The 17,679-nt window shown below is 41.4% G+C and overlaps 1 protein-coding gene across 2 annotated transcripts in view; it reads left to right on the top strand.

The window, feature by feature from the left end:
* Positions 1 to 17,679, top strand: part of ARID1B (AT-rich interaction domain 1B) — a 584,054-nt gene that overhangs the window by 435,095 nt on the left and 131,280 nt on the right. For both annotated transcript variants that reach the window (XM_082250153.1, XM_082250154.1), the window contains exons 7-8: positions 1,510 to 1,689; positions 11,958 to 12,276. In XM_082250153.1, coding sequence (XP_082106279.1) covers positions 1,510 to 1,689; positions 11,958 to 12,276 — 499 coding nt within the window. The remainder of the gene's footprint in view (positions 1 to 1,509; positions 1,690 to 11,957; positions 12,277 to 17,679) is intronic.

The raw sequence follows: 17,679 nt of genomic DNA, 5'->3' as shown, positions 1-17,679 counted from the left end.
AAAAAAAATGGTTATGAATGTATATTCGGTCTATCTAGAAATACATTGAAGATGTGTAATGGTGCACTGGTGCTTGTAGTATTGTCCCGTGGGCTTTCTTTGCAATATAATGTTTCACACCCAGGTCTCTCTTTTTCTTGTAGCGGTTAATTTAAAATGCTGCTTGTGGCTATAATTACAGTTCTTGTTAGACATTACAATTAGGTTTATTGTGGGATGTTTATATTCTGTATGCAGGGCTTTTTTTTGGGTGTAAATACCTCCCCTCACCCCTTGTCTTGACCCCCTACCCACCTCCAAGCACCATCCCTTGTCTCTACTGCTCCAGCAGTCAGCAGCAATAGACCCCACCCTTAACAATAGATCTATCCCAGCAACACCCCCCCCCCCCAGCAACAATAGATCCCTCAACAGCCAGCAAAAATATACCCTCCATTACAACCTAATACCCCCTGACATTACGTACATTCAGTGCCGGAGGTGCTGAAACTGCATTCCCCCGCATTCCTACTGAAAAAAGCTCTGACTATGTATTCAGATAGTTCCTTTATATGGTACTTAAAGGGGTTGTAAAGGTTCAGATTTATTTAAATAAAAGTAACAAACATATACTTACCTGCTCTGTGCAAGGGTTTTGAACAGAGCAGTCCCAAACCTCCTCTTCTGGGATGCCCTGTTGACGGTCCTGGCTCCTCCCCTTTATCGGGTGTCCCAACGAAGACTTGTCTTCAATGGGGGCACCCGTGCGGGCACACTCCTGAGTTCCGCTGCTGCGCCCATTTACACAGACAGCAGGACTCCGCTCCCTTATTGCTGGATTTGATTGCCCATGGGTCCTGCTGCTATCAATCTAACCAATGAGGACAAAGACAGTGGCTAGAGCCGCTGGGCTCCTGCACATCGCTGGAACTTATGGGCTCTGGCAAGAAAAAAGGGGGGGGGTCTGTGGGGGCAGCTGCAGCATAGGTTTTTCCCCTTAATGCATACCTATTTCACCCTAATGCATACCTGTTATATAGTAGTGAAGTTGTAGTACTGAAATCTATTTTTTTTGGGTAGTGTTGTTAGATTTTTTGCTGATTTAGCATGTTTCAAATGGTGTAGCACACACAGGTTGTGTTGGTCACTTAGGCCCCGTTCACTTCATTGCGCTGTGGTCACCTGCACATTACGTACAGTGACATGATGTGGTGCCATTAATACTGAATTGCACCTCAATGCACCTTGCTACTGGCTGAGCTTTGCAGCCTATTGCAACACACAGTGATGCACTCCCATAGTTGTAGTGCACGGTCACAAAAAAGTAAGTGCACCTTTCTTGGTGCATTTTGTTGCAATAGGCAGCCCGTTCAAATGAATGGACTGCCTTAATGCAATGCATGGTAATGCATAAGTACTAACACAGCACAATTGAGTGAATGAGGACTCAAGGACATTTCCAACACCTAGTGCAGTGCCAGTAACAGCATATCACCTATATTTCATTTCATTTCTTTTTTTTAATTGTAGGTTATATGCCCAGTGTGCAGAGAAACCATCAGTTGCCACAATATGGACCACAGCACACTGGGCCTTCTATGTCTCCGCATCCATCTCCTGGAGGTCAGATACATCCTGGTATGGGCAGCTTTCCACAAGGAAACTCCAGCAGCACTTATGGCCCTCAGATCAACCAATATGGACCCCAAGGCAAGATATAAACCTAGAGATACAGCTCAGCTTAAATTTGAACATACACTAACTTGTACACCTATATTCTAATATTCAAATGTGTTGTCTGTGAAATCAATATTAATGTGTATGTAAAGCCCAATAATGAAATGTTTCTATTTGTCTATTAAGTATATTATTAAAATTGCTTTGATATATATATATACACTGCTCAAAAAAATTAAAGGAACACTTTGAAAACACATCAGATCTCAATGGGGAAAAATGTGGCTGGCGTGCTTGGAGGCTGCTACAGCACTTGCAGGTGTACCGTTTGTTCCCACGGGTATTTGGAATTTGTCTCTCCCTTTCCCTTCCATCTGATACTTGATGGTTCGTGTAAAAATTTGGACATTGTGCACAGTGACCCCTGTGGTGGGATGACTATTGCACAACCAGAACTTGCAGCAGACTTGCAGAATGTTTGCAAAGAAAGTTGATCTGGAGTGATGCAATGCGGACTTGGTGCAATTGTGCAACAAACTTGTGAATTCTAGCAATAGCTTAGCAAGTCATTTTCAAACGTGCTGCACAATTGCTTGCTATCTAGGATATATATATATATATATATATACATGTATATATATATATATATTTATACTAGTCTGATGACTAGGTTGCTGCTCCCCTTGCCGGGGAAACTCTAAAAACACTACAAGGAACAAAAAGGACAAAGAACACCAATGAAATTTTATTAAAAACACACTCCCTGAGGAAGGGTGCGTCTCCTGAATCGCGCCCGCTTCCTAACCATGGAGTTGGGGGGGGGGGGGGGTATCCCCATCACTGGAGATTTGTTTTCTTAATGCTTGTTATCCCATGTTTGTGAGTATTTTTGTTGGTGGTTTTTAATAAATTTCAAAAAAGAAACTAACGCAGTCACCATATATAATAATAAATTACATTTTTGTTTTGGGGCTTACATACACTTAAAATGACTAGTAAGAGCAGATTAATCCTATTATATGGAGAATCCTCAGACTTAAAAAAAATAATCTAAAATTGCAAATGTTGTAACACCAGTCGAGTCCTTTTTGGATTTTGGGCACATATACAGTCTTGTGCAAAACAAAAAAAAAATGGTGTCAAGATCTTCTGATAGCCCCTACATATTCTAAAATTCCCAATGTTTACATGGGCCCTTGCTTAGAAAGATAACTAGAGGATATACTCTACGTACCATACACCCCCTACCTACTTACCTACTCTCAGGCACACACAGGCGGACCGTTCAGATCCGCCTGTCCGTTTTTTTGGCGAATCTGAACGGTCCCCCCCATGCATTCCTATGGGGCATCGGATGTCAGCGGAGACATGTCCGCTGACATTCGACCCGATCCGATCCGTCAAATCTGGACGGATGGAAACCCTATTTTCCATCCGTCCTGCGGATTGGAACGGGATCGGATGAGAACGGACCGACGGTCCGTTCCCATCCGATTTCCCCCATAGAGATGCATGGGGAACTGACAGCTGTGTCTCCGCACACAGCGCGGAGACACAGCTGTCATCCTTCTGCTCAGCGGGGGATCGGCGGCTCGATCCCCCGCTGAGAAAAGCGGAGTCCGTTTGACGGACATAGTGTGTGAAAGGAGCCTTACACTCTTTCTTTACTGATTTTTAGTTGTCACTGAAACAAAAATAGTTGTGAAATCTTCTAGTGAAGGAGGGTGGGGGAGTGGGGGCAATTGCTGTAGTGACAAGGATTTGTCTCACTTTGGTTAGTCTACAGGACAGGTAGTGAAGGAAAATGTCTCCATTTATTCATCAGTACAGACAGAATTAAAATAAAATGGCAGGTTTCCATCTTTCCCTGCACTATTCAGAACTAAAAAAATAGCTTCGGCTTTAGATATACTTTAAGTTAAATTCCAATTTTCATATGAAAGAATTTGCACATATATTTAACACCACTGTAAATTTATCTCCCAATACTTGTGCTTGTTGACTATTGTGTATACTGTAACTCAAATGGGAATTCAAGCCATCAAAACTGGAACCTGGTGCATAGTAGCCAATCAGCTTCTAACTTCAGCATGTTCAATTAAGCTTTGACAATAAAACCTGGAAGCTGATTTGCTTTTACGCAGAGTGGTACTCTCCAGTTTTAGTAAATATCCCCCAATGTATCACACACAATACTGCTGAATTTTATACTGTGGGGAGAAAAAAGAAAGAAAAAAAAAAACAAATCAGGCAAGTAAAAAATTGTAGAATTGATATGCCATTCTTTTTTCAGTACTAATGCTGGTGAAATATTTTTTTTCAGATTGAACACTTTATTTGAAATTATTGTTCACTTCTACTAAAAAGTAAACTGCGACAAAAACTTCTTCACTATAAGGGCTCTTTCACACACTCCGTCCGCTGGACGGAGTCCGTTTTTCTCAGCGGGGGATCGAGCCGCCGATCCCCCGCTGAGCAGCAGGAGGACAGCTGTGTCTCCGCGCTGTGTGCGGAGACACAGCTGTCAGTTCCCCATGCATCTCTATGGGGGAAATCGGATGTCAACGGACCGTCAGTCCGTTCTCACCCGATCCCATCCGATCCGCTGGACGGATGGAAAATATGGTTTCCATCCGTCCAGATTTGACGGATCGGATCGGGTCGGATGTCAGCGGACATGTCTCCGCTGACATCCGATGCCCCATAGGAATGCATGGGGGACCGTTCAGATCCGCCAAAAAAACGGACAGGCGGATCTGAACGGTCCGCCTGTGTGAAAGGGGCCTTACAGTAGATAAAGGAGTTCCATGCTATCTCTTTTTAGTTGGCTGCTGGTTTCCAGATTAATAAGCGACATCTACATGTGTGTGGGTGCCTAGGCTTGGCATTGTGACATGTCCAACTAATAAGGACCAGCCCAGCAGCTGCTGGATTCATTGTCTTTAATGTCTGAGGCCATCTGTTTCCTGTCCAAGCCAGCAATTGCTAATAGATTAGCAAGGCATAGGAAAATGACTGACCTTCTTTCTGGGTTTCCCTCCGTTCTTTCTATTTTTTTAGTGTTAAAATTAAATCAATTGTTTTCTCTTTGGAGTCTATTTATAATTCAAATTCTCCTATTTGCTGTATTTATGCACAAATGTGTTGCTGACCATGTATCCCGTAAAATAGGCCCTAATTACTGTGCCACAAACATCTCACAGACAACTTAAGCCCCTTTCACACTTGTGACACTTGTCCTGCGACATGGAACTGCAAAGTCGCATGACAAGTCGTAATCCATGATTTCTAATGAGTATACCATTCATATCTCAAGATTTCACAGGCATTGCTTCAAGTCCAGGCAAAATCACGCGACTTTTAGGCCGCACGTGTGTGAAAGGGGCCTTAATGTGAAATTAAAGCCTTTTCCTTTTTAGCTAAAGCTCAGAATTTTATAAGTACTGTCCAGCAGAAGATCAATCCACCTGGTGGTGCCTTCACCTCAGGTGGGTCTTGATAGACCAGGGGCATGCCTAGAAATGCTCATGATCTCCAAAATCCAGGTTTGACTATACTGCCTCTGGGGAAACTCTTCTTGTTTGTGGAACATGATATGGGGCCCATTATGATATGAATTATCTGAATTCCTGAAGATTTTATGTGGTAATTCTCCACTATTAGAAGCAGTTAAAGCAGTTATTTGCCCTGTTTAGAAAAAATTAACAGTCAGCAGCTACAAATACTGTAGCTGCTGACTTTTAATAAAAGGAAACTCACCTGTCCAGCCCCATGCTTACCCTAACCGCTTCTTCGCCGGTCTTCATGTCCCCTTGCGCCGGCATGTTTACTGTGGGTAGCTGGCTGTGATTCCTTGAGTCTTCACAGCTGGCTGGCCATCATTGCACATGCATGAGCTGTGCTGTGCCTTTTGAATGGTCCCCCGGACTTCTGGGACCTGTTATGTGCCCCAGAAGTTTGTGGGGGGGGGGGGGGTGTAAGAGAAGAACTTCCGGTGGATCACCGTGGCAATCTGACCAGGAGTGGGAGCGACCTATTAACAAATCTGTCAAACTAGGCACCGGCTCCCCCCTACCCCCACCCCTTAACCTAAACAAAATACCAAAAACAGAAGGGGGGTGGATATATTAATAACATCTTAGATGCAAGCTGGAATAATACATTTTCATACTGACTTTCTCAATGAACAGGCATGTGGGACAATATGTAACCATGCTAATCAGTTGATCAGGCACCAGGCATGGCTCTTCTCCACTTATGAGGGAGTGGAAGGGCTTAAAGTGGAAGTAAACCTATTGATTTAATGGTTTCCAAAAACAGTTACATTGGTTGTGCTCTCAACCAAACAGTCAAACTATCCAATGGCTGGTGTCATAACTGATCACATGTGCAGCATAATGGCAGTTAAAGACCAAACAGAGGCCAAGATGGCAGCTTCCTTGGCTGAAAACGATAGGAGGGTTTACTTCCACTTTTAGGCCCCTTTCATACTTGCGGACCATTCAGATCCGCCTGTCAGTTTTTCAGGCAAATCTGAACGGATGCTTCATGCATCTCTATGGGGCATTGGATTTCAGCGGAGACATGTCCGCTGACATCCGATCCGATCCGGTCCATCAAATCTGGACAGATGGAAACCCTATTTTCCATCCGTCCATCGGATGAGAACGGACAGGCGGTCCGTTCTCATCTGATTCCCCCATAGAGAACAGCGGGGACCTGACAGCTCTGTCTCCGCACAGAGCTGCCATCCGCCTGCTCAGCGGGGGATCGGCAGATCGATCCCCTGCTGAGAAAAACAGAGTCTGCTGATGGACTCCAAGTGTAAAAGGGGCCTAAAGCAGAACTTCACTCTCCCAATCAACATTGACTATTTTTAATCCTTATCCTGTTGGCATTAGTAAATGTATAGGGAAATATGTTCTATTTACTGGTTTTAAACGATTCCAGGCCAAGGCAAATGGTGCAATACATCCTCCTTCATGGGAGAAGGGGTTTTCTCAGCTAAGCACACCCTCCTGCCAGCATGCCTGAGCTAAAGGCAGATGGATTCCAGGAAGCAAATGCTACATAAATCATTTGCACTTGCTCAAGATGGCCATGGCCAGAAATACTAGGGGAGTGTTTTTTATAGTGATTTCTCAGCAAAATAAAGAACGAAGACATGGATGGGCGAGTTTGCTTTGAATACAAAAATTGATTAAATTGTGTTTTTGGTTTGTGGTGCTCAGATGCAGTGTAGTCCTGCTTTAATATAATCTCTAGGCAGGGATGGAGGTGAGATGGAGTATGTCCAGACAATATAGAAGGATTACTTGCTAGTTTTGTTTCCATAGCTTTGCCCTAAAGATGTCCGCAACTACTTGTCAGCAACAGTAGCCATGAATAAACTAAGCAAAGTGTTTAGGAACCAGTGTATTTTAGAACCGTTTTAACACATTTTAACTTTCTGGACAGGTCTGTGTATAAGTTTGTCCACCATCTCTTAGAGCACCCCATATATCATGTTAGATCTATCTAGGTCGTGGGTGTCCAACCTTTTGGCTTCTCTGGGCCACATTGAGTGTAGAGAAATTTTCTTGGGCCGCATATTAAATATATATACTATAGTTAAGGTATATAAGTAATAAAATGCCGCCGCGCCACCCGCACTGATTTAACACAATTAGAGGATGATCAAATGAAATGGAATCAGTATACAGAGGTTTACTAATAAAGTAACACTCTAACCACCATGACCACTTCAGTAATTTGAAGTGGTCATGGTGGTAGGAGTCAGAAACACTGCACATGTTCCCCTCCCCCCTCTGAGGCAGCCTCTGCCTACCGTTAGTTGGAAGCTGCTGTGGCCGTGCCCCCGACCTGACTTCCCTCCTCCCCAGCAAAAAAAAAATTGTCAGGGGGCAGTGGGCCGCGTTGCCTGAGGTTTCGGGCCGCAGGTTGTACATGCCTGATCTAGGTGATGTAATGTAGGTCGGCCTGTCCTTTGAGAATGCTGGAATACACAGTCTTGATATCCTGGAAATTATTTTGGTATTTTCTGCTCATATATATCTTTGAACTTCAGCTACAGTATAAATCCTTCTGACGGTTAAAGAGTTAAGCTGACATACCGCTTCCTCTGGGAAACCCTGTTCGCAGTGACTATGATTATTTGGACAGAATGCATAGTAATTTTTTGCCGGCTCTTTTGACACAAGCCTATAATAAGCAATGCTGCTCATGAAAAGATCAAGGTGCATTCTCTTCTTAAATAATAAAATAAATAAAAAGATCAGTGACAGCTTTGATTTGAAATCTGGCATGCTGCCTTAGAGGCCTTGTTAAGTTCAGTAGTAAGTTTTGAACAAAAATGCATGTAGGTTAACTTAAGCCCTCAAGCTTTTTTTTTTCCCCTCAAAAAGCTTTGTGCATTTTATTCTTCCCAAATTTTAACCTCTTCACTAAAGTGTTTGAGTTCTGGGATTGAATGATTGATGTCTCGAAATGCTAGCGGAGGGTTCATGCTGCTGGCTACAGACAGTGCTTTAGCAATATTAAATTAAAAGAAAATACCCAATTTCAGCCGCTGGGGTTTCTGAGGCTGCCCTAAAACATGCTTTTGTCAAAGTTTATTTTACATTAATTTGTACAGGATTCATACAAATATTTCTAAACCGTGCATTTTTTTTTTTAAGGGGCAGTTCATTTGAATTAAGCTATTTTGACATCCTTTTTTTTAGATGTATTTAGAGCAGCTAAATACATCTTTGGCTAAAAAAGAAAATCGCAGACTTCTATGGTGATGTCAGATAGTCTGTGCAGTGCACCTGAGATGCTATTTACAGTCTGTAAAGTACTAGGACAAGGTCACAGCTGAAGGTTTATGAAGTTGCATGACTTTTTAAAGGGCCATCTGGGCACAGAAACCATTTCACATGTAATGCCTGCATGCAGTTCATTGTGCTGGCAGGTGCCTGGCTTACTTTGTAAAGAAAGGCTGTCTTACAGAAAAATCAAACAGGTCCAGGTTGATGAGTAGTGTGGCCCTTCCTCCTCTCCTTTTTTACTGCAGAAAGTGAGGGGGATAACCACCTACGAAATAGTTACATGCTGGTTTAGGCCCCCCTCAGTTCTAGCTGAACTATTCCCCTACGAACGATATTGGCACTGCGGCCTCCATGCAGGCATTATTCTTCCTTTTTTGGGGGAGTGCCCTAAGCTACGCTCTTTTTGGCAGCTTGTGCTCCAATTTATCCATAAATTTACAGATACCTCCTTGCAGGATAATTCTGCTGCAGTTCTACCCAACCGCACCCTTCTTTCTAGGAAGAGGTATCACAAATCCCTTCTTAGACAGCTCCTAAACACTGCTCGGGCCTGTAACCCATGTATGTGGAAACAAAAATCTGCTCCAACAGTGGCTCCAAGAGTGAATTACATGGAATAGATGAAGGACCTGACCTCTGCTCTTCATGACAAATCTGAGGAACAAAAGAAGAGCTGGTTCTATTGGGACCTCTTCCGCTTCTCTGATGAATACCCCCAATATGCCTGACCATTACAATGCTGTTGACCCACTGATACTGGTTGCTCCTGCTCCCCCGTAGGTGACCATTTTCCCCCACCCCAATCTCCTCCTCCCTTTTTTTATCTTCCACTCTCTCCCCCCCCCCCCATTTTTTCCTCCTTCCCTTTAAATAAAATCCTGGGGTCCACAGAAATCAGCCAGACCCCCCTACATTAGACTTCCTCACTGCGTTCTTCTCCTCATTATTTAAAGGTTACCCTATATGACCTTGTTCAATGTTTGGTAGTTTCTTTCTGAGAACGGGGGGAACTCTCCTAGTGTGTAGCGATTGCCCATTAACTGTCACTATGGACGTTGCCGTTTGCCTACAACTGCATAACCTATACCATCTGTTGAATTATTGTGTACATACTGTTACGCGTTGCGTTGGCTGTTTATTGTACCTATTTTACATACACCTTGCAATGGCGCCCTGGCGTTACAGATGTGACTTAAGCATCATGTAACCTGTTGCAATTTGTGTAAATTCTATATTGTATCTCTTACATACTATTAAATAAAAAGTAAAAAAAAAAAATGAAAGTGATGGGGCCAACATGGAGTTAAGGAAAGCTGAAAAGGGCAGACTGCACATCAACTACGGAGAGATGTGCTAGATTTTTTTTTCTAAATTTTTTAGGCTAAACTGTCATACAGCAGGTGGCCACCTGTGGCCATTTCTGGATCAAACATGCTTTAAAATATGAAAAAACGAAAAAACATATACACTACATCTATGCAATACCTGCACATTTCCCCATGTGTTTTGTCTCTTTAAGAACACTGCTGGTAGAGAAAAATACTTTAATCCTGAAATCCATTGATCTCCTTCCTGTTGACTCTGCTTAGTTGAATTCTGAAGCAGTATTTTCAGCCATATTCTGCTCTGACAAACTGGACTATAAAACTAAGTTCCCTAATGTTATGATGGGGGGGAGATGTTTTGTAGTCTAGGGGAGTTAAATGGACAGGACTGACAACACTGTTTTGGGTTTCAGTGCAGCAGAGTGCTCTGTTGTCAGTTCAAACGGGAAGTTAGAAGCACAAGGGATTTCTGCGAGAATTACAAGTATTTTGCTATCTTTGCAGCATACTTTTAAATGGTGGAAACATGGGAAAGCCATGAATGTATTGCAGGGTACTTTTTTTTTTATTATTTTCCCAGACCTACACTTTTAAGAACAGAAAATTCTATTGTATTCTTGCTTGCCAAAACTGACATTGTTTTCTAGAACAATAAAGCAGTACTTTTTAAAATCAATTGTTTTCACACAGAATAAATTATTTGCATAAGTACAGTGCATCATTCTTTAAAGCTTTCTAGAATGTCCAAACAAAGCTTGAGCGATCACCTTCATGTGATAGATGACTATGTTTATCAGTTTAAAATTTTTGCATATGCCGTTGGATTGCTTGGACCGAAAACGTCAAAGCTGTCATTAGGAACAGCTACCTGTAAAAATTACAAATACTTATTGTACCACTGACAAAACTCTCAGCTTGCATAAATATTACTTACATTTATACTTTTCCCAAGTTCCATTCTTTTGCAAGAGAAAAATAACTTAAAGATTTGTTTATTCTGCACTGCACATTTTAGGCACAATTGAACTTTTCGAATAAATCAGCTAAATTCATTCCAGATGCATGATAGCAAAAAAGATGGGCATGGTTTTAGTGCTCTTTCAAGCAGGCGGTAATGCTTAAGCTGGCCTTTGATGGATTGAAATTTGGCCGGTTCAGTATGGATGACCTGAATTTTGATCCATCTATGCACAGGCTTGTTAGAATATTTTTGTTTGATCAGCGCTGCAGCCAATAGGCTGCAGCGCTGATCAGTGTACTCTGACAAAGGAGGAGTACTCACAGTACTATTGTATTCTGACAGCGATGATGACTCCTCTGGAGGATGGAGACATCCGTTTTTAGTTTTTTTTTTTCCCACTGGCTGATAAAAAAAAAACAGATCCATGTATGGCTAGCTTTACTGCGTAATGCTTACTGCATAAAACTTTTCAGAGGACGGTATATAGCAGCAGCTCCTTTTTTTTTAATGAAATTCCAAGTGGCAATTTTATAGTGCAGGACTGCACTGCAACTGCGAATCAAGTGTTTGGCTTGCGGTGCAGGCCCATTGATCTCAGTGGATGAGTTTGACAGCCATTGTGGTCTATCAAACTATGCAGTTAAAATTGCAACAGTTGTGAAGCAAAGCATTGAAGCCATGGTATGTGTACAGCCCTGTCAGGCTGTAATGTTGGAACCCTGGTCGGCACCCAGGGGTCGGAAATACCACAGTTCAACCACCTGTTTTTACTGCCCCCAACTGCCAGTGTGAGAGAGTCCATAGTTTTTCTTTCGCAATCAGCTAGAAAAAAAGCCTGTGTCCTGCTAGTGTGCGCTAGAGAAGCATCCTTGCTGTCTGTGTTTAAGCAGTGGACTTTTTGCAGAGGTCTGACAAGCCCCCTGATGAGTCAGAGCCAGAGCTCTCCAATCAGCAGGGAGCATGAGCTTTGTTGATTGCAGAGCTATAGCTGGGTTTGTCTCTGCAAAGAGATCATTGCTTCCCCGCAAGGAGTAAGACTCCTCCTCTACAGCATGCTGGCGGAGGAGCAGATGTAAAACATTGGGCATTTGTTTAATGCACCTGGGATGTATGTAGCTGCTTCAAACTGAAATTGTTTAGAATAGATGTATTTGTCGACATGAAAATGTATGCAATCATTTTAACGCTGGTTTATTTCTATTAAAGGTAATTACTCAAGGCCACCTTCATATTCTGGTGTACCGAACACAAATTACAATGGTCCAGGCCCCGGAATAAATGTGAACACCAACAGCCAGATGCACGTACAAGGACCCAGTGGCTCTATGAACATGGGCAGAATGGCAGGTAGCTCAGTGCAAAGCAGACCATATCCTGGAAACATGGGAAATATGACCCCCATTTCCCCTGGGATGCCACAGCAGGGTGCTCCAGGGATGGGACCACCCATACCTTCTGTGAACCGCAAGGCGCAGGAGGCAGCAGCAGCAGTGATGCAAGCAGCGGCTAACTCTGCTCAAAACAGGTATGTTTGAATAAATGAACACCTGTTATACACATAGTGACACATGTATGTGCATGGGGAGTTAGGATTGTTAAGTCCAGGTCACTCCAGCATCTTTGTAGCAGTTTTTCCCAGCAGCCAGAAAGCTCTGATTATTTTATCTTGCAATTTGTAGCTGGCTACAGAGGTGCGGCAATAACTGGTCACAAAACTTACTGGTGTGCCATGGTCTTCAGCATTTGCAATGGACAACATGAGTAGCTTATTTAAGCAGGGGATTCTGTTGCTAGCTCCCAACATTACAAAAAGCTAAAATTGCTGTGATGCAGACTGACTGTTGATTGCTTAAGATGCTGAAATCCTGTTATGTATTTTCATGTCATGTTGTCAATAAAAACAAATTGAAGTTACAACAGGTACAAAATGGTTGACCAAGGGGTCACGTCAAGTAAAAGTGTGTGCCCATATGTACATCAATGTTCAAACTCACTTTAAGTATGTGTTTGGTGAAATCCTTTTGTTAAAGTAGTTTTAAAGGCTCAATGTTTCTTACCTTCATGCATTCTATGCATGAAGGTAAGAAACCTGTGAACAGCAGCTCCCCAATACTTACCTGAGCCCCATCTTTATCCAGAGATGTGCCCAAGAGCAGCTGCTCTTTGGAGTCTCTGCTTCTTCATTGACTACTGTCAATCACAGCCAGTGAGCCAATGAGGAGAGAGCAGGGGTGGGATCAAGTGGCGCTCTGTGTCTGAATGGACAGACAGAGCATCAGCTCAGGAGCAAGTCTGTTCGGGTGCCCTCATAGTAAGCTGCTTGCTATGGGAGCACTCAGCAGGAGGGACGGGCAAGGAGCGCAGGCAGGGGACCCAAGAAGAAGCCAATTAGGGTTGCTCTGTGTAAAACCATTGCACAGAGCAGGTAAGTATGACATGTTTGTTACTAAAGGCCTGACGTTCAAAAATTACAGTAGAGATCCACTTTATTTTATGTGTTAAACACATATTTTCAGGTGTTATTAGAGTTTTTTACCCTATAATCATATTGATGTGACATATTTACTTTTCCATCATAATACCTCCCTGCTTACCAGTTGGTGAAATAAGATCTCAGCCAAGTAGGAGTGATTTGGTTTCAATGAGTTGAGCCAACTTATAGATTTGAATAGACTGTGAGGAGTCATAAAGCCCAGCCTTGTGTAGCACTGAAAATCCAGAAGCCAAGCCTCCATATGGAATCAGTAATTAAAGAATCAAATTTGTAAAAGATTAATACAGATTAAAAATATTCTTTATTTTAAGCTGATCTCTTTTACATGTTTCTCAAAAATAAAGGACCGTTTCCACCTTTTAACAGCATACTTAGTGCATTTGCCCCTTATTCTGTCCCCTGCAGTAGACCAATAGACATAATGTTAATATATATAGACTTTGATGAGATACATTTCATTTCATGTAAATACTTATAAATTGCTTGAAGTCCATTGTAAATGATGCACACCAATAAGGTCATAGACTTTTGGGTGATGCGACTTTTTGAGGCAGTCGTTAATAAAATTGTATATTTTGTAATCATGAATATCCACCTATATTTGTTTGCACAGCTTGTTTGGCCTTTTCAACATCCTCTGTAAAGCAATGCTAACATAGTGGCCAAAATAACCTCCTCTGCATGTAAGCAGCAGAACAAGGCCAAAATAAACTGCATGAAGATGTTTATTCTATGGCAGGAAAATTCATGTCGTATTCCAAAAATCCTCAGCTGAGGCATGAATACACAAGACGTGTTAACGACATTTACATTGCTAGGCTTTCTAATGGCTTATTTGAATTTGCTTTTTTTTTTTTTTTTATTAATAATGACATTATGAATACGTTACTTTTCTCATAATTTTTGATTTAGTGAAAAAGTTAGGCAGCCGAACCTAATTTCCATTAATGTAGAACATAACAGGATAGAAATTTAGTTAATTGGATAGTCAGCAAACAGTATCTGTTGGAAATTTTGGGTGTTTTCTGTCTGGAAAAAATATTGTAGTCCACAGCCAATGTGGAAAAAAAACAAATGTTGACAATTGGATAAAAGGAGGGAGAGCAGTTAAAGGACCATGGTCACAAAAATATTGTATTTAACCAGAAACAGTTTAGGTGTATTTAAACCCAAAAGCAAAAAAAAACAAAAAAATTCAGCTTACCAGTCCTTTTCATTTTACTAGCAAGGAATATTATTTTCGGCAGTTGCAGAAAATATCTGTTGACCCACTGTAATCAAGATGAACAAAGATAGACATCTTTGAAGTCCAGCCTGTTTGACAACCATGGCTGACTTTCATAGATGTAGTAGAAGTCTGAACATAGCCACCCAGAGGCAGAAAGTGTATTATTCACAGAATTACCAGGTAATACTGAGGAGAAAAAAAAAAAGCACCCTTATCTAAGCACTGGTAGGCAGCAAAACCGTATTTTCCGGCGTATAAGACAACTTTTTAACCAAGGAAAATCTTATCAAAAGTCGGGGGTCGTCTTATACGCCGAGTATACTATTTTCAAGGTACCTTCAAGAGAGATGCCCAGGACATTGGAGCGATGCAGGGACTTTTTCTTCTGTTTCGGGTGCATGTACATTATCGGCGCCGCGTCACATGTTCAGGAAGTTCTGGATACCGTAGCTGCTCTCTGGCGGCGGAGTGATCCGACTGTAATGAACTCTATTGCTCAGGCGACGGAACTACGGTATGTGGAGGTGACTCGCAGGGAGCGGGAGATTTAAAACGAATCCCGATGGCGGCAGGTAGCATGGCACTGGCAGCACATAGTGAGTAGGGACTATAATTGCATATTGTAATGTCTTAAGTACCGCACTGTAGAATCCTCAAAGTGCCTTATGATGATTAGCATTAGGATTTTCAGTCACACAGCGCACTAGCTGTTGCATTACTCTGTCACAGTGTGCTACATGGCTTTTGGGTGCTAACTTTGTTAATTTATAGCTGTACTGAATGATAGACTATAACACAGTTTAGCAATAACAAAATCGGTACCCAAAAGCTATGTGGCACACTGTGACAGAGCCATGCAGCACCTAGTGTGCTGTTTGGTTATCTCACTTTCTTACAGTACCTTGGAGACATACCAGAGATCTGAGAAAATGTTTTTCAATGGTTTTGCCTTGCTTCGGAAGGGGGTAGTCTTATATGGCGAGTATATCCAAAAGGCAATATTTTAACTTGAAAAGTAGGGGGTCGTCTTATACGCCCAGTCGTCTTATACGCCGGAAAATACGGTATATTAAACTTTTTTTTAGCAATACATAATATATGTAATAATAATATTACAAGTACTCAGAGTGACAATGACAGCGGTTAGAAAAAACGTAGAAGGGGTGTTTTTGCAGTCAGCATGTAAATGTGGGGAAAAACATAAAGCATATGAAGTAAAAAAAAAAAAAAAAAAAAAAAAAATTTTGTACATGAAGAATTAGCAGCTGTATTTTTTTTACCTGTTCTCTAGGCAATAATCTATCGTATACTATAACTAGAATCAAGAATAACTAGATCCAAGATTTTACAGATTTTTTGGAGAATATTGTAAAACGAATGGTTCTTCTCTTTGCCATTGTTATATAAAAGAAAACAAATAGTATGATAATTCTTAAAATACCTACAATTTGCAGAATTAGTATAAGAAGCCATTTTTTTTTTTTGTAGCTTTTTAGGTAAGCTGCACATTCAAGGTATAGGTTACTTTTTCCCCTTTGAATCCCTTTTAGTATATTTTGTTAAGTCTTTTGTTTGCTTCAATCGTAGTGTGATATTTTGCAGCCTCAGCTATCCAAGTACGTGTTAAATTGTACAAATAAAAGACGACAGATAAATGGTGGCCCTCAGCAAAAAAAATAGAGGAATCATTAATTTTTGCGCTTGGCTATACCCTTCCTTTTCAAATTCTTTACAACAGAGGCTGGGAAATAGTTAGTCATAAACACTTATTAATGTCATTGAAAATAATATTCATTATATCTTTAGCATAGAGAATACATTTATTATTACTGCCTGTTGTGACACATAAACAGGACGCAATAAATTATTTTCTCACTGGACTCTCTTCTCTCTTTTTTTCCTGAGGGCATTGTAGCAGTCAATGTAGATTGGGTTTCCACTGCAATTCGTGTTTAAATATTTCTTTCCCCTTTATTGAAAAATATAAAAACAATGAGAATACAGTGAGCTATAGAGCATTGTTTACAGTTACTTTATTCTACAGAATGCTCCCATGGACATGGCATTTTATGTATCGGCATTTACCCATCAGAATAAGCAAAAAAAGCCCATTTCTCATTGACCCTGTAGATATTAGAAGAGCTTGTATAAGCATTGGGGATAAATTGGTGGTAATTATAGAATTCTAAAAAAAGTTAATCCATTTTCTGTGCTACTTTAGCATATTATATATGGTAAAAAATTGGCTATAAATAATTAATACAAAATATAAAGGGGTGGATTTATTAAAACTGCAGAGTGCAACATCTGGCTCAGCTGTGCATGGTACCCAATAAGCTTCTAACAATTCAGCTTGTTCAATTAAGCTTTGACAATAAAACCTTTCAAACTGATTGGTTTCTATTCAGAGCTGCACCAGATTCTGCACACTCCAGTTTTATGCCTCGTACACACGCATCAATTATTGGCCCGGAATTTTTGGCCAACGTCCGATCGCCCGATTTTCGGCTTATTAGTATGATGCTCTCGACAACCGACTCCGACTTTTCGGCCGAATAAAATCTGGTGTGCAGGCTATAAAATTTTTGTTGGCCATCAACACAACGGCCGATTTCCCGTCAGTCAGTACAGATTTCGGCAGACAAAAATCTGATGAGCAAGACTGGGCATGCTCAGAGAAGAAAAAACACACGGAAAGTAAACCAGCACATGACATCACTTCTGAAGTAGATTTTTGTTGGCCGAGAAAATGTGTGTGCAGTCTAGGCACATTCCAACCAACAAAACGCAACTCTGGACAAAAGTCAGACGATCGGTGGGCCGATAATCGTTGCGTGTGTACAAGGCATTAGTAAATCAACCCCAAAATCTACCCCTTCAAACTGCATGTAATAATGTGTTTTGTGTACGGACTTCTGTTTCCCTATCTGAAATTGTAGGATGCTCCTTGAAGGTCATTTTCACATCTTTTCTTAGTTGGAACTCCGCGTGTTGCCGGATCTTCAACACACAATCACAATAGGCTGCAACATGAGCATTGTGGTGCACTGCGCTAAAAAAAAAAAAGGATGTATATTGTTTTTTTGTGCCCATTCCAGTATGATTGGGCTCCTATAGCACCCCAATCCCAGGAAGTTATGAAGGGGTACCTAAAGCAAACTTGTGGCCACAGGAAAAGGTTATCAATATGACACTCCATGCATAAA

The sequence above is a fragment of the Pelophylax lessonae genome (assembly GCF_965119305.1).
Source record: "Pelophylax lessonae genome assembly, chromosome: 3".
NCBI classification, from domain to species: Eukaryota; Metazoa; Chordata; class Amphibia; order Anura; family Ranidae; genus Pelophylax; species Pelophylax lessonae.
The sequence above is the reverse complement of the archived record's forward strand: the minus strand, read 5'-3'. Positions and strand labels throughout refer to the sequence as shown.